The sequence below is a fragment of the Enhydra lutris genome, unplaced genomic scaffold, assembly GCF_002288905.1.
Source record: "Enhydra lutris kenyoni isolate GAN:26980312 unplaced genomic scaffold, ASM228890v2 scaffoldscaffold7, whole genome shotgun sequence".
Lineage (NCBI taxonomy): Eukaryota > Metazoa > Chordata > Mammalia > Carnivora > Mustelidae > Enhydra > Enhydra lutris.
Genome location: NW_019154091.1, coordinates 38,794,895 through 38,817,102, shown reverse-complemented (window position 1 = coordinate 38,817,102; position 22,208 = coordinate 38,794,895). Strand labels below are relative to the sequence as shown.

Genomic DNA, 22,208 nt, shown 5'->3' with positions numbered 1-22,208 from the left:
AAGTGGGTTAAGCCGCTGCCTTCGGCTCAGGTCATGATCTCAGAGTCCTGGGATTGAGCCCCGCATCGGGCTCTCTGCTGTCTAGGGGAGCCTGCTTCCTCCTCTCTCTCTGCCTGCCTCTCTGCCTGCTTGTGATCTCTCTGTCAAATAAATAAATAAAATCTTTAAAAAAAAAAAAAAAAAAAAAAACTTAACTAGTGGTAGTCTACTGTTGACACCGGTGTTGTTCAAGGGTCAACTGTATAAAATTCATGCACTGATTTTTAAAATCTAATTATATTCAACACTCTACAAACATGAGGTGTTTCTCCATGGCCCACAGGGTAATCTACGTAGAGATAATGAAGTATATAAGGAAGGCCCATTGTCTAAATTGTAATAAAGTATTTTTTATCAAAATACAGGGTATGGGTTTGTGCTAAAGCCCTGGAAAGCCTCACTAGATTACTGTGAACATCCTGAAAAGGGGGGGTAGGATATTAAATAACAGTTTGAAGAGCTGAAGTTTAAGCCGCCTTAAAGGCCAGGACACTGGAATGTAACACTGTATGTCAACTATACTTCAATTTTAAAAAATTAAAATAAAAAAAATGTAACTGTGTGTTCACTATACTTCAATTTTGGGGGGGGGGAAGAGAGAGAGAGAAAAACCAGGACACTGGGGAAATTTATCTATTAACTAAAATATAGAGAGAAGTGTTAAAACTCAGGGTCCTCAGAAGTTCTACTTCCCTGTTTTCAAGGGAACTCATTGTTGCCTTAAGCTGTCCTGGCAAAGGTCTATCCTAAAAATGAAACAGGGTAGGAGATTCTTAAACTTTTCTTCTAACATCTGAACCTCGCAGTAGAAGGCTTATCCTAAATATGCAATTGTAATCTTTTCTAAGATGACATTATATTTTTAAACTTATTTTTTAAAAAACATTTTATTTTGGGGACGCCTGGGTGGCTCAGTCGGTTAAGCCGCTGCCTTTGGCTCAGGTCATGATTCCAGAGACCTGGGATCAAGTCCCGCACCAGGCTCCTTGCTCGGCAGGGAGCCTGCTTCTTTCTCCACCTCTGCCTGCCACTCTGCCCGCTTGTGTGCTCGCTCTCTCTCTCTCTGACAAATAAATAAAATCTTTAAAAAAAAAAAAAGTTTTATTTTTAAGTAATCTGTACACCGAACACAGGGCTTGAACTCACAACCCCGAGATCAAGAGTCACATGCTCTGACTGAGCCAGCCGGATGTCCTAAACTTTTTATTTTTAAAATAATTTAACATTAAGAAAAGTTGTATAAAATATAGGATCCCTATGTGCCCTTCACCAGCTTCCCCTAACATTAACAGTACCTAACCATGATACAATTATCAAAACCAGGAAATTGACATTGGTATGATAAAATCAACTAAACTATACACCTTATCATAAGTTACCATTTTTTTCCACTAATGTCATTTTCTATTCTAAGACTCAGTTCAGGACCCCACATTATGTGACTCCTTCATTTCCTCCAATCTATGACAATTCTTCAGTCATTGCTTATCTTCCATGATTTTGACTTTTGTGAAAAAACAGAGGTCAGCTGTTTTATAGAATATATAATATTTTTTACTGATTTCATAATGTGATATCATCAAGAATCATTTATTGAAGGTTTACTACATGCCAGGCACTGTGCTAAGCCCTCTACCTGTATTATTTCTTTTAAACAGAAGTATTTTAAAGAATTTTAAGGCAGAAGCATTCTAAAATTAAAGAACAATCATCTTTAATTCACCCTTCAAGTGTTAGTGCTTTGTAAATTACAAGGCATTATAAAACATATTATTTTCACCCACTCCAAACCCTTTAGTGTTCCCTACCCCCCAAAAAAAATTTAAGTCCAAGTTTATAAGACTTAAGTTCAGAGCCCTTAAACTTAGGACCTTTCTGAATCTTCAGGGCCCACATTCTTCTACGGCGAAACCTTGGCTCATTACTTCCTTCACTTGTACAGGCCCCTCCCTTTTCAACTCTAAATATGCTTTCATGAGGACACCTCTAATCACTGTGCCAAGAGCTACTGATCCTCTGAAATCCCACAGAATTTAATGATTGTAGTGCTCATTTGGTTCATGCACACTATCCTGAGCTGTGGGTACATGTTTTTGTAGATTCTTGTCTCCCAAACGAGACTTTTTTGAGAGAGAAGACTCATGGCTTCTGTCCCCTGTGACATGTACTGTAGACTACCTTAATGTTTAATAACATTTACTGAATACCTACACAAGCATTGTGTGCTAGGTCCTGAGAAATCAGAGATGACTAAAACATAATCCCAACTCTTGAGAAATTTTTGGTGTAACAAGTAGTTCTTTGAGTACAGTGATACATTAAAAATAGAGTTTTCTCTCCAAAAAATTAAGGTCACTAAAAGTTTCCTGTAGCAATAATTTTTTTTCCTTTGCTGCCTTGATAAACACTAAAATAACTAATTATAGATTACTCATATCTTACAAAATTTGACATATTTTCCAACTAGCTTGTGCTTGAAGCAAGCTGTGACCTGGTTTTATGAGAAATCCAGATGCTACAGAGTAAACTTAATTAACTGAAGCCTTTGCAAATACTGCCACAGGTTGCAGCAGCGGCCAGCAGTTTACTAATTGTTACAGTCTAGTGACATCTAGTGGCGAAAGTGTTGTTAGAAACAGCACTGCCCTAAGTTCCACTGCATTAAAGGGAGGCCATCTTATGAAAAAAAGAAAGGTAAAATATGAAAATGAACTATAATATTTATTACCGTTAAAGTATGTTTTAATGTCTCTTTGGGCTATGTAACTATTTAGTCCTCTTTTCAGGATTTATCTTTTTTTCCCTTCCCTTGAGGCTCGTAAACATTAATACTGATACAAGATTTACTGAAATAAAAAACACTAATACTTTAAGTTAGAGAAAAGTCCTCAGTTAAAAAGACTAAATGAAGAACAAACCAATCCCAATTGTGATATGCCTGCTCCAAAAATCTTGCCACTCAAAACCCCATTTTTGTTTATATGTATTTGCTTACTGACACTTTCATATGTGGGTAAACACGCTTAGAAGTGTGTTTAGAATCTTTTGTTAATGATTTTCATTAGATCATATAAGGCAAGTAATTATGTATTCAAAGTCATTCTTTAAAATAACTTTGGGGGCACCTGGGTGGCTCAGTCAGTTAAGCATCTGCCTTCTGCTCAGGTCATGATCCCAGGGTCCTGGGATCAAAACCCACATCAGGGTCCCCTCAGAGGGCAGCCTGCTTCTCCCTCTCCTCCCCACTCATGTTCTCTGTCACTATTTCTGCCTCTCTCTCTCTCTCTCAAATAAATAAAATCTTTTTTAAAAATTAAAAAAAAATACTTTGCCTTTCACTGGCTTTCTGTGAAACTAAATTTTGATGGGAAAAATATTTAAACATTACCAAAACCCAGTGACTTTTAACAAATTCTTTTACAAATAATGAATTCTCAATGAGTCCAAAATTTAATGTATAGGCATTAAATGTGAATCAGTTTTAACAATGGAGTTCATCCAAAAATAGTAAAAACATAATGACATATTCCAAAATACTCTTATGATAACGATATCTCTTAAAAATATCTAAAATCATTAGCCAAATGATCTAACACTTCTGTAATCTCAAGTAGTATTTAAGTTCAAAAACATCTAGCTCATTGCCTTTCCTTAGCCTTTTGGCTAAGATCAAGTGCAGAAACATCTAGCTCAGTGTTTTCAAAGCGAATCACCTGGAATACTAGTTTAATATACGCAGGCTTTCTGAGTTTGGGGCCCTAAAATCAGCATTTTTTAAAAAGTTTCTCCATGTGTCTTTTTATGCATAACAGAGCTTTGGAAGTGATTACTATCAAGAGCACAAATATAAATTCTTCTAAGTTGTTCTTATCAACCATTCCTGCCTCTCAGAATAAGTTATTCCATCTTTTAGATTCTCTAAAGCCTTATGTTTTATTACTATTACTATTAATATTATTACTAATATTATTAGCACTTACCATGTTGAATCACAATTATCTGTTAAGAATACAGTCCCCTCACTAGACTGTCAGCTCTTCATAGGAAAGAATATGCTTTTTTTCTTTTTATATCTCTAGCCTAAAAATGTCTGATACAGTAAGAGCTCAATGAATTTGGTTAAATGAATAAATAAATATATGGAACATCACAGTTCTATAAAAAATATGTCACTTTCCCTTTTGCCCAGAATGGAAAAATTAATCTTTCCAATAATCAGTTAAAATGTGGAGGGGGAGGAGATAGACTTTTTTTAAATTCTGGGAATACCTTTAAATTCTTGGCTTTCCTAAGTAAACACTTCAGTCTCAAATGTTAATGCTTAAAAATAGAATTTCTCTATGCGATTTTTTGGAAAAATAGAAAAATTGGAGATGACTAACAGAATTTTCTACTATGCAACTATGGAATATTTCTAGGCTGTTACTTAGCAGAAACTACTGACAAACCAGAGCCTTAAGAGTAAATATATACATCTATCTTTATGGTCATATTCCAAGAGTAATCAGAATCAGTTAGCTTATCCAGGAAATGATATTGCTTAGAAAGATATATCTTTGTATTAGTTAAAGTAAACTGTGTATATCTTGTTTAAATTCATAGTATAACACAAATTAAAAGTTTAAAGAAACAAAAAAGAATAATATACAAACTAATAATTATTCTAGGAAAAATACAGCTTAAAATTAAATAATACAGCTTAAAATGAAAACCAGAATTTAACCTGCAAACCTATAGGTATCCACAGTAATAAAAGAAAATCAAAGCAGCACATCCCAGGTATAAATTTGGTTAAGAATCCTTTTGGGGGTACCTGGCTGGCTCAGTGGATTAAGCCTCTGCCTTCGTCTCGGGTCATGGTCTCAGGGTCCTGGGATTGATCCTGGGATGGAGCCCCACATCCGGCGTTCTGCTCAGCAGGAAGCCTGCTTCCCCCATTCTCACCCCCTCCTCTCTGCCTACTTGTAATCTCTCTCTCTCTGTCAAATAATAAAAAAAAAAAAAAAAAAAAAAGAATCCTTTTGGCATCTTTTAATTGTTAACTTTTGGTTTCTAGGGAAGATCCTTTAAGTCACGAATCTACTCCCTGACCCTATCTTCTCTATCCCTCAGGGCCAGCTCAAATGTCACATCTTCTTGTGAAGCCTGCCCCAAATTCCCAGGGCAAATGAATGATTCTCTTCTCTCTGCATACCTAATCTTTTGGGCATGTGGCCACCATTTTCATACTACATTGTTGTAAGTTACTTACCTATCTAGATTACTCACAAAATCCTAAGCTCCTTAAGGGCAGCAACTGTGTCTTATATTCTTTGTAGCTCCATTATCTGGAACGCTGGCAAGCACCTGGCAGGTATTATCAGTAGAGGTGACCCTTGAACAGCACACATGTGAACTGTGCGGGTCTACTTAAGATTTAGATTTGTTTCAATAAATACAGAACTGCAAATATATTTTCTCTTTCTTATGAATTTCTTAATAACATTTTCTTTCCTCTAGCTTACTTTTTTTAAGGATTTTATTTATTTGAGACTGAGAGCACGTGTGGCCAAGAGAGAGAGGAAGCACAAGTCAGGGGAGGAAATGAGGGAGAGGGAGGAGTAGAGAGAGAGGGAGAAGCAAAATCCCGCTGAGCAGGGAGCCTGATGTGGAGCTCAATCCTAGGACTCCGGGATCATGACCCGAGCTGAAGACAGATGGTTAACCGACTGAGCCACCCAGGGGTCCCTCTAGCTTAGTTTTTTGTAAGAATACACATATAACATAAAAATACATGTTAATCGACAGTTTATGTTCTTGGTAGGTCTTCTGGTCAACAGAACACTATTAGGGACAGAACAATGCTATTAATAGTTACGTTTTGGCAGGGGAAGTTAAAAGTTATACACAGATTTTAAACTGTGGGGAGGTCCATGCCTCTGACACCTACACTGTTCAAAAGTCAATTATACACTGCAGAAATGAATGACCAACATAGTAATCAAAAGCTGTTGGCCTGAGGTCCTTAAGTAAAGAGGAAGTGGTAATGGACAGAAAAAGAAAGATTACAAAGCACTTTTTTTTTTTTTTTTTTGAGAATTTCTGCTTCTGCTCATGAAGGATTAGTTGCTACAATGCCTTCCAGTCATAAACAACTAGAAACCAGACCAAAAATATGACACACTCTTTTCAGATATTGTAACACAGGCAGTGTAGGGCTTTGATCCCTGTCAGAAGGAAAACAAGCAAGTCCTATCATTTCCCCCAGATTATTAGTGAAAAACAGTCTCCAAGATGCAGACTAGGTCGGGATATATCCATAAAGAGCCCAGTGGACTCAGTGCATTAAAGAGAGAGAATGTGGAGTTTAAAGAGACTAAGGGATCAGAGTTTACATAACAGAAACTGAGAAAGGAGAGCGCTCAATAAAAGAGCCCTCTGGGTAACTGCACAAGGCACCCTCCAGTCTCCAGCTGCACACTAAACTGTAGGAGGTAAAATTCCCCAAGGCTGGAGAAAGAACTAGAGGAAAGCAGTAGGCCAAACCATTTCTGAAATTCACACAGGGCTAAGAGTCCAAATTTCCACCTGCCAGAGTGGAGAGACTTCAAATACATGGGCAATAGGTAAAGCACTCAGAAGGCTACTGCCTTAGTAGAAAAGCTAGCTAACCTTGACTAAGGCTGTTTTGGATAAGCCACGACAAAAACATAAAGGCAAATTCAGAAAGAGTCAAATTGATTACAGGTAACTTTATGCCTAATAAAGTCCAATATACTTTAAAGGAACAAAACAAAATCTAATACCCAGAAACACAGAATATAAAATACTTGGCATACAATAAAAAAATTTCTAGGTGTGCAAAGAAGTAGGAAAATATGACCTGTAATACAGAGAAACTTCCATTCAATAAAAAACAGATCCAGAAATGATGGACCATCAGTCAAGAGTTAAATTATTATAAATAGACCCTTTAACTTCAAAAAGTAGAGGAGAACATGAGCATAATATGCAAAGCAATGAAGACTTTTTTAAAAGGAGGGGAGGTACATCTAAAGCTGAAAAAATACAATTATCTGTAATTAAAATTCATTGGACAGAATTCAGAACAGTATTTCAGATGTGACAGAAAAAAAAAAAGGCCACTAAACCTGGAAACACATCAATAAAATTATCCAAAGTAAGGACATAAAGGAGAGAGATAAAAAAAATAAATGAATAAATAAATAAAAATTGAAAGGTGCATCAGTGATCAGTGACCTGTGAGACAACATCAAGTAGTTTAACATAGAAAATGGAGTCCCACAAAAACAAGGGGTGGGGGCAGAAAAGTACTGGAAGAAATAATAGCCAAAATATTTGATAAAGATTATAAACCTACAGATCAAAGAACATTTAGAACACATCAATGTGAACTTAGCATTTTCAATATATACAGATAAACAAATATAAACAAGTATAAATATGTGTATTATGTATACACACACACATATATATTTCCTTGTGAAATCCACTGAGAAGGCCTAAGAGTGATTTTGAAATGCCACTCTCCACTAAAAGAACCAGGGCTCCTGGTGAAATGCCTGATTCTAGGACTGGAGCCAAGGAAGAATAGGAAAAATCTGGAATATTAATTTGCACCAGGAAGTAAAAACATGTTCAAAGAATAATGAGAATATGTCAAAAGGACACAGTAAGCTACAACCAACAATGTTCCAACCAGCTAAATTTGGAGCATTTTTTTTCAAGATCTTATTCTTTCAAGTAATCTTTATAACCAATGTGGGGCTTGAACCCACAACACCAGGACCGAGATTTGCATACTCCACCAATTGAGCTAGTCAGGAACCCCTAAACTTGGAGCATTTTGAGATTAAAAATAAATAAATTATAATTCATCGAATAAAACAAGAATTTACCATTCCACATGGACTTAAATAAATACATGAATAAATAAATGGAGAGGCAAGAAAGCGCTTTCTGGTGGCAGAATGTAGAAGGAAGGATAAAGGTAGAAAAATCACTATTTGGCAACTGTCTCTGTGTAATTAATTCAAACAAGAAACAGCAATGGATATTATAACCAGTGAAGGAGAAAGTGTGTTGAGAAAAGAGATTTCAGGGTGGCTCAGTTGGTTAAGCAGCTGCCTTCGGCTCAGGTCATGATCCCGGCGTCCTGGGATCGAGTCCCACATCGGGCTCCTTGCTCTTCAGGGAGCCTGCTTCTCCCTCTGCCTCTGCCTGCCATTCTGTCTGCCTGTGCTCGCTCTCTCTCCCTCTCTCTCTCTCTGACAAATAAATAAAATCTTTAAAAAAAAAAAAAAAAAAGAGATTTCACAGAGTCCCACAATATCTCCTCAAAAACTTACCAAAAGGGGCGCCTGGGTGGCTCAGTGGGTTAATCCTCTGCTTTCGGCTCAGGTCATGATCTCAGAGTCCTGGAATCGAGCCCCACATCGGGTCTCTGCTCAGTGGGGAGCCTGCTTCCCCCTCTCTCTGCCTACCTCTCTGCCTACTTGTGATCTCTGTGTCAAATAAATAAATAAAATCTTAAAAAATTAAAAAAAAAAACTTACCAAAAAAGAGGCAAAAATTTGATAATGAAACTGGGCAAAGATTTATCTTCATATAAAGAAAAATAGAAAGGATTTATTTATTTACTTATTATTTATTTATTCTTATTATATTATTATTATTTATTTATTCTTCTCTTAATTTCTTTAAAAGATGTGATTGTTTAAAATAAATATATATTGTTAAGTATATATTTAACATGATACAATAATATATGTTTTGTATATAGTAAACATATTTTATATATAAATATATAAATTATACATTTATATATAAGTAATATCTATAAACAGCACATGGGATTCCTAGCATATGGAGATGCACTAATACGACAACTACAGCACCAAGTAGTGGGATAAATGAAACCACACCATTGAAAGGTTCTTATGTGTTATAAGAAGTGGTACAATATCAACTGCATATAAACTATGATGTTAAAGATGTGTATAATGGGGTGCCTGGCTCACTCAGTTGGTGGAGTGTGTGACTCTTGATCTCAGGGTTGTGAGTTCAAGCCCCACACTGGGTGCAGCGATACCTCAAAAATAAAATCTTAAAAAAAAAAAGATGTATATTATAATCCCTAGAGCAACCACTAAAAGAAAAAAAAAACACGCAAAAGAATGCAATTGAGAAAGATAACAGAGGGGACACCCGGGTGGGTCAGTTGGTTAAGTGTCTGCCTTTGGCTCAGGTCATAATCCCAGGGTCCTGGTATTGAGTCCCACATAGGGCTCCTTGCTCAGCAGGGAGCCTGTTTCTCCCTCTGCCTGCCACTCCCCCTGCTTGTTCTCTCTCGCTCTCTGACAAATAAATTTTTTAAAACATTGTATTTTTTAAAACTAACAGAGGAGTTAAAATGGAATACTAAAAAAATTCAGTTGATTCAAAAAAGTCAGGAAAGGGGAGGAACCAAAAGCAGACCACACAAATAGAAAATGAAGAACAGGGGCGCCTGGGTGGCTCAATTAGGCGTCTGCCTTCGGCTCAGGTCATGATCCCAGGGTCCTGACAACATGCCCTGTGGCAGGCTCCCTGCTCGGCAAGGTCTGCTTCTCCCTCTCCCTCTGTGCTCTCTCTCAAGTAAATAAATAAAATCTTAAGAAAGAAAGAAGAAAATGAAGAACAAATGGTAGACCTGAATCCAACTAGATCAATTTACACCCCACTTAAAAGACAGACTGCAGACAACCCCTTCGGGTCCCCTTCCTCCTTGGGAGCTTTGTACTATCACTCAATAAACCTTGGTTTGCTGTCCCCCCACCCCCCAAAGGCAGACTGCATGCACAGGTACAAAAGTAAGCCTCAACTATGTAAACCGTCTACAAGAGATGCACTTACTTATATTTTTTAACTAATAAATTTATTTGCCAGAGAGAGAAAGTGTGCACCAGCAGGGGGAGCAGCAGGCAGAGAGAGAAGTAGGCTCCCTGTTGAGCAAGGAGCGCTGGACTTGATCCCAGGACCCTGAGATCATGACCTGAGCCTAAGGCAGACACTTAACCAAATGAGCCACTCAGGGGTCCCAAGAGATGCACTTTAAAGACACAAACAGATAAAAATAGGAAAAGATATATACTATGCACACAATAAGTGTGAGAAGACTGGAGTGGCTGTATTAACATAAAACAAAACAGACTTCAAGACAGAAGATAATGCCATAGATAGAAGGGTAAATTCATAATAACAAAAGGGCCAATATAATAAACATCAATGTATGCAAGCTTAATAAGAAACTTCCAAAAGACTGGGAGAATAAAAGGCATAGACAAACACAATCACAACTGGAGCTTTTAACACCTTTCTTTAAGTGGTAGAACTCATTAAATACCGTTAACCATACCTTAATGTAAAATACTACACCCAACAACTGCACAACACATTCTTTTCAAGTGTACATGAATGTGTCTCATTCACCTAATAAAATAAGGCCCTATAAATGCTTGGTGAATGAAAGGAACCAATACATACATAGGTGGAAGCTGGGGCGTGCTGAATTTAAAATAACACTTGGTTGTACTGACCAGTCTATAGTTGGAGAAACGGACAAGAAGCTGAAGCGGAGGTGCGCCTGGGTGGCTCAGTTGGTTAAGCGGCTGACCCTTGATTTTGGCTCAGGTCATGATCTCAGGGTCTTAGGCTCTGCACTTACCACAGCCTGCTTATCCCTCTCTTTCTGCCCCTCCCCCCACTCATGTTCTTTCTCTAATAAATAAATAAAATATATTTTTTTTTAAAGTGAAGCTGATGTTGTTCAAACGAGTTCTTCAAACGAGTACTAGGCAATGCTGTGTAAAGAACAGAGGCTAGCAAGTGAGTCCAAAAAACCTGAACACAATGTTGGGGGTGGATGATAAAGCTATAGGTTTAATAAGTGGAACAGAAACTTAAATATGGAAAAGAAGAAAAGAATGTAGACTGAGGAAAACTTCAAGCATGAAGAAAGACCACTTCAAAATAACCATCCAAAACAAATGTTAACGAAACAATATATGAGAGAGCCAGACCATAGAACCTCAAGATTGGAAAAGGTAGAAAGGACATGGTGACAGTGTGTAGTGGTCACATGGTCTGTAAACCTGGCAACAGAAATAAGAAGTGAAAGCATTGTAGCAGGAGGGGTAATGGAGTCAAAAGAAGGTATTTTCGTGTTTTCCATTTAAAAGATGGGAAGATCGTGGGGGTGCCTGGGTGGCTCAGTCAGTTGAGCCTCTGACTCTCGATTTTGGCTCAGGTCATGATCTCAGGGTCATGAGACGGAGCTCCGCATCAAGGCTCCAGGGTGGAGTCCAAGTCGTCTTGAGATCATCTCTCTCCCTCTGCCTCTCCTCCCTCTGCTCACGCACTCGCTCACTCTCTCAATAAAATCTAAAAAAAAAAGATGGGAAGATCTATGTATAGGCACAAGAGGAAAGAGGCTCACTAAGCTAGATGCTAAAGACATGGAAAGTACTGACAAATGGAGAAAAAAGTGAAATGGAAAGACAGCAAATTTCAGAGAGGCACAGACATATCTGTTCTGAGATCTGATGGAAAGAAACAAGAATGGAGGCATGCACAGATGCACTGGAAAAAAGTGAGGCTGCTCTTGCAAAATGGCTCTGCCTTCTCAGTTGGTTTAAAGGGATCATTATGCCTAGTACTTCCAGCTCTTCTGAGTAAGGCTAACACTCTGCTGGTTAACAGCCATGTTTAAAAGGTTAACTGAAGAGGCTACTACATACAAATCGGGGCACCTGGGTGGCTCAGTGGGTTAAAGCCTCTGCCTTCAGCTCAGGTCATGATCCCAGGGTCCTGGGATCGAGCCCCGCATCGGGCTCTCTGCTCAGCGGGGAGCCTGCTTCCTCCTCCCTCTCTCTCTGCCTGCCTCTCTGCCTACTTGTGATCTCTGTCAAATAAATAAATAAATAAATCTTTAAAAAAAAAAAAAGAGGCTACTACATACAAATAATCTACAAGGTAATCGGGAATACAGCATCAATTTTTCAAATATGGTATTCGGGGAAGAGGGGAAGAGACTCTCAGGATCAACCCTAGCTTAGGGGTCACCTTTACACCATTCAGAGAAGACCAAGCTCTAAAATCCATTCTCTCTTCCCCTCCTTTGGCATTCCATTTCCAAAACAGAGATAAGGTCTGACAGCTGGCAAAGACGTCTGTCTCATGAACAATAAGACTCTCCACCTTTATTTTATTTGTCCAGCTAAGAGATAAGTGGGTGAGAAAGATGTATATAAACTGATCACTTGAAATGTAGCTCCTTGTGTTCTCCTTACTACCCTTTTCCATTGATTCATTCCTTCCCAGCTCCAGCCCCATGCACTAATTCTCAATGTTCCATGTGATTTGAGATCCTTCACTGTGTTCCATGAGATTCTGCTCCACCAAGAAAAGCCCCAGACTCTTTTTTTCACTGTCAAAATCTATTTCACATACATCATGTTCTTAACAACCAGACACAGAACTCCCAACAAAACTGCTTTGCATCAGTATCTACACTGCCTAGGTCTGACTTTCTTTGCAGGTAACAAGAACAGTTTCTTCCTTGGGCAGCTCAATCTTAGGTTATGTCCAAAGTCAGTTACAAAAATGGTAAGTCAGTTGTAGAGAAGGTCATATATGCACACGTGTATGTGTACATATATTCATCATTACAAGTGAATGGCAAAATTATATAACTTTTATACATAAAATATCAATTTTGCATTTCTCTAGTGAATAGTTCACTTCTATAGATTGACAAAGCCATGCGACTCATTAAAAAAATGTAAGTGGTTGAATTTTAAGTAATTAAAATTAGGGCTTGTTTAACCCTGGGAATCTAATTATCATCAAATCTACATTTTGCTTTTGTGTTCTGTTGTGGTTATTTATTGTTCTTTGTAATTTTATAGTTTTTCATTTTCTAGTAAATGCTTTACACTTCAAAATAAATTGCTAATTCAGAGACTGCTATGAAAAATAGAAATTCTTTTGGCTTAAATAGAAAGAGGAACAGATATTTGGCACCACTATAGAGCATAACTTATATGCTAGTATATTAATCCAAAAGGGTGAAGACCAAGGAAAGAATCTGCTTGCTCATTAAAAATGCAAACATTACCTCAGTCATACGAATAGCCCCTAAACTCGCCCAGCTACTGCCTCTGCAAATCACCCACCAACATTAGCACTACATCACATGACATTATGGAACAATAGTGAACTCTGTGGAATACTTGAATATATTGTTTTGAAAGAATTGTCATTAACTTGAATAAAAAGCTTTCTGAAATCAGACCTGGGGGTACAGCCCTCACTGTGTGGCCTTTTCACTACTTTGAGAAATAGCCTCATCCTGAAAGCAGGAAAGGGTGAAAAGAAGAGATTAGAGTATAAAGGCAACAGCGATGAGTGGCCCCTCCAGCGGCCCAGCAGGCAGACAGCAGGGCTCTAAATTACCAGGCAGAACAATGTCAAAGCAGGAGGCTCTGTCACAAATGCTGCACCTAAAAATCCAAACAACCCCACACCCACCATCCTATTTTCTTTTACAGCCTAGTGATCTTTTTAACTGGCTTCCCTAGAATTAGAAACAGTCTTATTCTAGGTACAAAACAGTGCAAAATTCGATGTCCTGATGCCATCCTGAGATGAGCTATCCCTTCTAGCCAGGTGACCTGAAGTAATGCATTCACGCTTTCTGGGCCTCAATGTTTTAACCTATAAAATGGGAAGAATAATACCATCACGTAGAGGTAGAAGAGGGAGGGGAGGGGCCAACCCCTACTATTATCATAATTATACTTATTATTTTCACCAAACTGTCCCCTCTGCCTGTCTTTTCTAATCACGAAGAGGGTTCCTCTTCACCAGTGAAACACCAGCAGTCACTTAAATGCTTGCTGGCTTTTTCTGTTCCCTGTGGTCTGGCCCCTGCCACGTGCTGCCACTTCTCTTTCATGCCACCCTCAGAAAGAAATTTCTCCATTAGCCAAATCCCAAATGGCCTCTTCACTGCAACCTGCCCCTCAGGTGCCTTCCTCTCTCTCACACACCTATTCTCAATGTTCTCAACTACCAACGTTCAAGAGGGGGAAAACAAAGCCAGGACACAGAGCCAATGGGGAGCCAAGTCCCAATTTAAATCCAGGTGTCGGGTGCCTGGATGGCTGAGTGGGTTAAAGCCTTTCCCTTCGGCTCAGGTCATGATCCCAGGGTCTTGGGATCGAGCCCCACATCGGGCTCTCTGCTCAGCGGCGAGCCTGCTTCCTCCTCTCTCTCTGCCTGCTTGTGAGCTCTGTCTGTCAAATAAATAGATAAAATCTTAAAAAAAAAAAAAAATCCAGGTGTCAATGCCACCAAGTCCAACTGCATCGCATTAACTATACCGTGATAATTATTCACGGTTAGGGTTCCTGGTGATGATTTTAAATCTGAGGTTAGTTTCCCCGAACACCAAGCCTTCTAGATGCTTCCTCTACTAGTCAATTCATTACCATAAAATAAGAATTGTATTTCCAATGCTCAGAAAAGAAACACTATCCAAGGAAATTATTAAATATATCTCAAAATGCCAGGAGGTTTTTGGGTTTTGCTTGTTTTTAGCACTCCCCTAAAGTGAGGACAAATATTGGCCACATAAAGGTCTCACCCAGGACTAGAAGACTTTGGGGGGACACAGTTAACAGGGAGAAGAGGCATGAGTCTGGGTGCTTGTGGGCAGTCCTATGTGCAAGTCCGGAAGGCCTAGATACAGAATACAAGTGTCCACCTCTAAGTTTCTACAAGTAAATTAAATCTGATTGTCTTTTAATCTGATTGTACAAAGACACGTGGAGATGGAAATTTCATTAATGCTGGCTTCTCTGGAGAATCACATTATCCCTCAAAATAATGAAAACTATTAGGATGTAATGTGTTGTTTCAGGTAAGAACCAAAGAGTTTCCCAAAGTCTAACACTGAGACCTGTGGGAAAACATTGAAAGCTTGTATTTACTCACCTGTAAAGCAGATGAGGTGCTGAGAAGAATGAGATGCTATATGGCATCTATAAAGCACTGTTTTTGTTTTTTTTAGGTATAGTGCAAAATAGTGTAGCAAGTATTTCTCATCAGTTCAAGTTCAACCTATCTGCCAACTGTCTGATCTGACACAAATCATTCAAACACATTTAACAACATAAGGATTACAAGGGGATGGCATGTATTTGTGTGTGTATGGAAGGGGTATCTTCTAATACATATAGCTATATAAATTTAAGAAGTTTTAGGGGCACCTGGGTGTCTCAGTGGGTTAAGCCGCTGCCTTTGGCTCTGGTCATGATCTCAGGGTCCTGGAATCGAGTCCCGCATCGGGCTCTCTGCTCAGCCGGGAGCCTGCTTCCCTCTCTCTCTCTCTCTCTCTCTCTCTCTGCCTCTCCGTCTACTTGTGATTTCTCTCTGTCAAATAAATAAATAAAATATTAAAAAAAAAAAAGTTTTATATTTTACCAGGTTAAGTAAACCAGGGCCTTCTGTTCATTTATATTTCCTAATCTTTTGGAGGAAAAGAGAGACAGAAAGAGGGATGGATTCTTACAGTAGAAATCCCGTTTAGTTAATAGAAAATCATTGCCTTTACTTGATGGATATGAAAATGACATAAAATAAATTAATATAAAATTAAAATATATAATGAAATTATCAGGTGAATAATAAAATTCATATTAAAAGGTAACTCTGGGTGGCAAAACTGGTTGAGCATCCGACTCTTGATTTTGGCTCAGGTCATGATCTCAGGATCAAGCCCTGCATCCAGCTCCTCACTCCTCTGGAAGTCTGCTTGTCTCTCTCTCCCTCTGCCCACTACCCCCAACCCTGCCCCACATGGCTCATGCATGCTCACTCACACTCAATAAACAAATCTTTTTAAAATGCAAATAAAAAAAGGTAACTCTACCTCAGTATACACTAATCAATATATGCTAATCCTCTCCTATATACCCTCTCCTCTCATACAAAATGGTTGTCAGGATTAATTGTATCAAGGATAATAGAGGTTTTCTCCATGGATCTGAAGTAGTCAAGCCATAGTCCAGACCACAAATAAGACAAAAATCTTTTCACAGAAAAATAACAGGTAAAGGCTAGCTCCAACATCATTCATTCATTCATTTACTCAGTCCCTACTTTATACCAGGCTCTATTCCAAGTCCTGTGATTCAACAGTGAACAAAACACAGAAAGTTCTTACCATCATAAAGCTCACTTTCTTTTTTTTTTTTTTTTTTTTTTTTTTTTAAGATTTTATTTATTTATTTGACAGAGAGATCACAAGTAGGGAGAGAGGCAGGCAGAGAGAGAGGAGGAAGCAGGCTCCCTGCCGAGCAGAGAGCCCGATGCGGGGCTCGATCCCAGGACTCTGAGATCATGACCTGAGCCGAAGGCAGCGGCTCAACCCACTGAGCCACCCAGGCGCCCCTAAAGCTCACTTTCTAAAAGGGAAACACAAACACTACAGAAACAAGTAAGCTACAAAGCAGATCAATGATGATTATTAGAGAAAAACAGCCAAAAGCGTTTCAAATCTAAATAGGGCAGCCAAGGAAGGCTTCACCAAAAAGATGCCATTTAAGTAAAGACCTAAAGGAGAGGAGGAAGGCACATGGCCATCTGGGGAGAGTAGTGTGGCTATTTGAATCTTTCCAGCAGGTCCAGATAAGACAAAACCCAAGTTCTCACCTTTCAAAAGCGGCTGGAAGGTTGGAATCTCTTGCAACTTGATGACATCGGGATCGTTGCTGACATTCCGTGAAGGCTGGGAGCCTGGAGCTACAACCACAATATCGTCCATCTTGGCTCTATGCTTTGCTGGAGAAGGGGTCACTAAAAGTAAAGTTACACTGCTCAGGAGTTGCATGTTAGTTATCCCCCTCTGCCTCGCCAAAGCTTTTTTTAGTATAGTCATTAAAAAGAATATTTTTACACACACAAAAAATGCTAACTGTAGTTAACCTGCAGTGGGGGCTGGAAAGGGCAGATGAATCATAGGGGAACCTCTATTTTCTACTAAAAAAAAAAACCCCTCAAACATTACAGGAACCTACATGTATGAAATTGCTTTTATCATTAAAAATATCTTATTTTTCAGCACCCAAAAATATAGGTATGTTGTGTTTTTATAATTTTTATTTCTTCAATCCTACTGACATTGTCCCTATTTTACCAATGAGAAAATGAGGGCACAAAATTAGGCTGTGACCTGCCCAAAGTCAAGAGTGCTAGAGAAAGAGGAAAGGAAATGGAAGTCTACGGGTTATTGGTATACGTGGCCTATGCCTGTGAAACTGAGGTTGCAAGCTGTCTAGCTGCCTTATCACAGCAAGCCAGGTATATTTAATAGATACTATCTATGGGGGGAAAAATCCTGGTTCTCAACTCTGCATGATGGGTCTATTCCTGAGGCACCAGCCCCTTCACCCTTACAGTTATAGGCATTAGTCCAAGAAGGGCAGAAGTAAATAGTAGGTTCATTCTATGCTGAGGCCAAATTCAGAAATTTGTGGGACTGCTAGACAGGCAGGTCAATTTCAGGTCCTTTGAGAGAAAATAAAGCATTTGTAGGGAACCGATTCAAACCACCAACAACTTCCTAGACCAAAATATCCTCCTCTTCTCAAATATCTTCCTGGTTAGGGCAAGAATAAACCTTTAAAGCAGTTCACCCTCTAGAAGGTAGTATTCGAAAGCTCATCATAGTCTTGTCTCAAAGGCTGATGCTGGGATGTCACAGAACTGGCCCAACACCTGGAGACCAGAGTCTCCTGTGGCTTGGCATTCACTCTTGTAGAATCTCTGCTACTTTTACTGTTCTTCAAGAAGTACCTCTTAACCTCTTTTGGTAATTTCCCTAACATGTCACAAATCCCAAGCCAGAAATCTTTTTTGCTACAAATTGAGTGATTTCTTCCCCAAATCCCAACAGAAAACAGACTTCACTGGGTTCTAGCTAACCTCTATCACTGTGCCTATAAAATGGGACAGTAATGATTAAACGTAGATGCATGTAAACCACTCAGCACAGGGGAATCAGCAAATTCTAATCTATGCCACTGGTTAGTAGGCTACAGTACTAGAATTCATGCTGGTGATCAGTAGGTGAGCAAGCATATTAAAAAAATGCCATACTTCTTCCCCTCAAATATGCTTCTGGACATAGAGGCAAAGGATTAACAATTATTACTGTATTTTCTGTACCAGATAAAATATTCTGGGCCTTCCAAGGAAATAGAAGGATGTAGCAAAGCTAGTAGATGCTGCTCACCATTAAAAGCTGTCCCAATCTAGCGCCCAAAATGAGGGTCTGAACTAGTCTTGAAGGACGCACTTCAGTGTGGAATAACCCTCGATCTGTCAGTTTCTAGATTTCTGAATTACAGATCCTACCACGCAGAGAACAGTTCTATGTATTTAAAGACAGTTGTGGATCCTAAGATTATCGAGCACCTCTCATTCTCCATCTATAAAAAGGGGTTTAAAATGTCATAATATATACAAATACTGAATCATCAGATCGTACACCTGAAAGTAATAGGTTATATTTAGGCTCCAGATTAATCCAATTTGGATTAGCAACCCTAGTGTATCCAGAGCAGTCCCAGCTGTCCTACGGTTGTGGCTAACAAAAAAAAAAAAAAAAAGCAAGCAAGCAAGCATACGATCCTCAATTAAGCATCAGCTGTTTTATTCATTGAGTGCTTACCATATTCCTAGCACAATAATCCTCCCATTCCTATCTGAAACGCTGGGAGAAATCTTAGAAATTCGTACGGGGGGAAAAAACAAAGCTGGCTGACTCCTATAATATTAATATTAGAAAGGGAGTTGAGACACCTTCTCAAAGGAAAATGCAGTTTCTGGAGATGTTTGCACCCAAGGGTTCAAAGCGATTGTACACCTGTCACACATCCCTTCTGAAAAGGAACCTCTAAGACCCGCTTTAAGAAGGAACATGTTCTTGGGGGTCCTGTTCATGATCCATGCACGGTGCGAGCCAAATCTCATGGTGTCGGTCGTAAGTACTAACGCCAAAAATTAATTAGGTCGTCCTGTAAAGAGGAGGCGGAGCTGGGAGAAACAGCTGCTTTGATAATAAGTAACAGGCATCGGCGCACACCCTGGTTAGCTTGCAGCCACAGGCATTCACTCCCATCAGGGGAAATGACGGCTAGGACAGACGGTGACTTTTTTCTCTTTTTTCAAGAAAAAGACATGGTGAGGGCTCTCTGTGCGTTCCTGTCCGCGGCCCCAGTCCCCATTAGGCTGGGAGGCATACCCCTCCGCAAGCAGACGGGGCCGGCTGGAGGAGGGTGAAGTTAGGACACCGACCTGAGGAGTTCAGATCGTTGGGTCGGCTCTCGACCTCGGAGCTCTGCTCACTGCCCATGGTGCCGGCAGCGGTGGCAGCGGAGGAACGGCGGGCCAGGCGGTCACCGCTCCGGCGGCGGGACTACCGGGCAGGGGCCGGGGACAGGGACAGGGATGCTACACCGAGTGTGGCCACCGCTGCAGGGCCGACCTGTGGAGACTGCGCCCCCGGCCCACGCAGGTGCGCGGGCGGCGGGGGAGGGGGGGCCCTACTTGGGGAACAGACGCACAAGGAAGCGCAGCTCGGCTGCACGAAGCTCGCCGGCTTTCTTCGGGGGACCCTAAAGAGAGGAGGTGGAGAACGCCCAGCTTCAGCCGCGCCAGCGGCCGGCGGGCGGCGCCGCTTTCACTCACTCGCTCGTGCGCCGCAAGCTCGCTCCTTCCGGGACGCGGATTGGCGGCGCCGGCTGCGCGCGGCCATCAGTTCCGGGTTGGAGAGCCCGCCACGCCCCGGCCCGAGGGAGGGCGGGTAGGGTGACTAGGGCGAGCAGCATTAAAGGGCCAGACCGTCTCAAAGCCAGAATCGCCCAAAAGAGTAAGTCCTTTGCTAGTTAGTGATGTGTCCCCTTTAAGCATCACCCATAGGTTGGCACTTTATTGTTAGAACTTTATAAAACGGCGGGGGGTGGGGTGACGGGGACGGGGTTGTTTTGTTTTGTGGAGATATAATTGACTTAACATTTTATTAGCTTCAGGTGTACGACCTAATGAATCAGTATTCGTAAATATTGCAGAATTTTATCTTATTTTTTATTTTTTAAAGAGATTTTATTTATTTATTTACAGAGAGAGAAATCACAAGTAGGCAGAGAGGGGGGCGGGGGCGGGGGCGGGGGGAAGCAGGTTCCCTGCTAAGCAGAGAGCCAGATGTGGGGCTCCATCCCAGGACCCTGAGATCGAGACCTGAGCCTAAGGCAGAGGCTTAACCCTACTGAGCCACCCAGGTTCCCATATTGCAGAATTTTAAACCCTGTTTACAGAAGGAGAAAGAGGTGCTAGATAGGTCTAGAATCCCCAACTGTCTGCATGCAAAGCTTCTGTTTCAGCTCCAGAACCTAGGAGTATGGCAGTGGGCCTCATACAAAAAGTATAGACGGGGCTGGAAGGGAGAGAAAATGAAGAAATAGAAAATGCCGATTCACATGTTAGGGTGTGTGTGCGCCCTCAGAGGAAAGTGGATTCCCCAGAGAACTTTCTGGGGACCTTTACAATTATCCACAAGCCATTCCGAAACCAGCAAAGGTGAGGATAGAGTATACGCAAAATAAAATGGAAACTTCCAGTTTGGGCAGATCAAGGGTGGAGTCCTAGCAATGCAGTGCCACCAAGGAATTGGGTGTCTCTGGGATTCTCAGAACTTTGTAACTCATTTTATATTATTTCCCTCATGAAATTTCAAGCAAATGGCCTAACATAAATGTCCTCTTTATAAATATAATCTCAGAAGGAATGCCAAGTGAACTGTATGGTTAAGTCCCTTCTACTTTGTAATATCATAGACATTTTGTTACCTTATTTACTCTTCAAAGCAACCCTGAGGCCCAAAAACAGGTAACTTCCTCATGGTCACCAGGTAGTCAATGGTGGAAATGGGATTTAGGATTGTCTGATTTCAAACTCATGCCCTTTCCTTTACTCACCATTGCAAAGCCATGAGAAAATTACAAATGAATGTAAATTCTGTATTTGGTGGGAATACGAAGAAAGAACCAAATACTGCCTGAGAGATCATGTAGGCTCCTAAGAGGTGGTGTTTGACTATAGTCTTGAGGCTTACATAAACCACCAGCCTGATGGGACCATTCCTTCTTGGAGAGCCCCTGGCTCCTCTCCCAGGGCTGCCATCTTTGGGGGTGGGCAAGAGAGGAGGGAAAAGGGGAGTACAATACATGTTCTGTTTCTTGTTCCACCTTTTCCACCTCAAAGTGAATTTATCTTGTATTCCATGCCCTAATTCATACTGATGTGATGGTGTTTTTATATGCTTTCTGTTGGATGAACATTTTATTCTAAACTGAACATTGTAAACATTCTCAACTGGAGAACGAACAAATACATCATCCTATTCTCTCCTGGCCTGCGAGGTCTTTGCTGAGAAATCTGCTCATCACCTTATAGGGGTTCCCTTACATGAAAGAAAATTTGTTTCTCTTTCTGCTTTAAAAATTATCTTTGTCTTTGATTTTAGACAGTTTTAATTATAACATGTCTTGGAAAAGATTGTTTTGGATTGAAATTTTGGGTTGACCTATTAGCCTCAAAATCTTGGATATCTGAATTTCTCCCCAGGTTTGGGAGGTTCTCAGCCATTATTTCTTTACGTAAGCTTTCTTCTCCTTTCTTCCTCTTTTCTCTTTCTGTGACTCCAGTGATATGTACATTGTTTCTCTTGATGGGGCCCAGTAAGTACCATAGGGACTTTCTTCATTCCTTTTCATTCTTTTTAATTTTTTGCTCCTCTCATTAGGTGATTTTAATTGATCTGTCTTCTAGTTCATTGACTCCTTCTTCTGTTTGGTCAACTAATCTCTTGCGGCTCTGTGTTAAAATTTTTTTTTTTTTTTTTAAAGATTTTATTTATTTATTTGTCAGAGAGAGAGAGAGAGCGAGCGAGCACAGGCAGACAGAAAGGCAGGTAGAGGCAGAGGGAGAAGCAGGCTCCCCACAGAACAAGGAGCCCGATGCGGGACTCGATCCCAGGACGCCGGGATCATGACCTGAGCTGAAGG

The 22,208-nt window shown here is 40.2% G+C and overlaps 1 protein-coding gene across 3 annotated transcripts in view; it reads right to left on the bottom strand.

Annotated features, from left to right (window-relative positions):
- LOC111142172 (BLOC-1 related complex subunit 5) overlaps window positions 1-19,887 on the bottom strand; it is a 94,804-nt gene extending 74,917 nt beyond the window's left edge. The window contains exons 1-2 of one of the 3 annotated variants that reach the window (XM_022495176.1): window positions 19,834-19,887; window positions 16,795-16,938 (exon numbers count right to left, since the gene is read on the bottom strand). In XM_022495176.1, coding sequence (XP_022350884.1) covers window positions 16,795-16,938; window position 19,834 — 145 coding nt within the window. In that variant the 5' untranslated portion in view covers window positions 19,835-19,887. Of the gene's footprint in view, window positions 1-16,794; window positions 16,939-19,440; window positions 19,704-19,833 lie in introns of those variants that run through there. The other 2 variants (XM_022495175.1, XM_022495177.1) reach the window with 2 other exon arrangements.
- Between the last annotated feature and the right edge of the window lie 2,321 nt (window positions 19,888-22,208).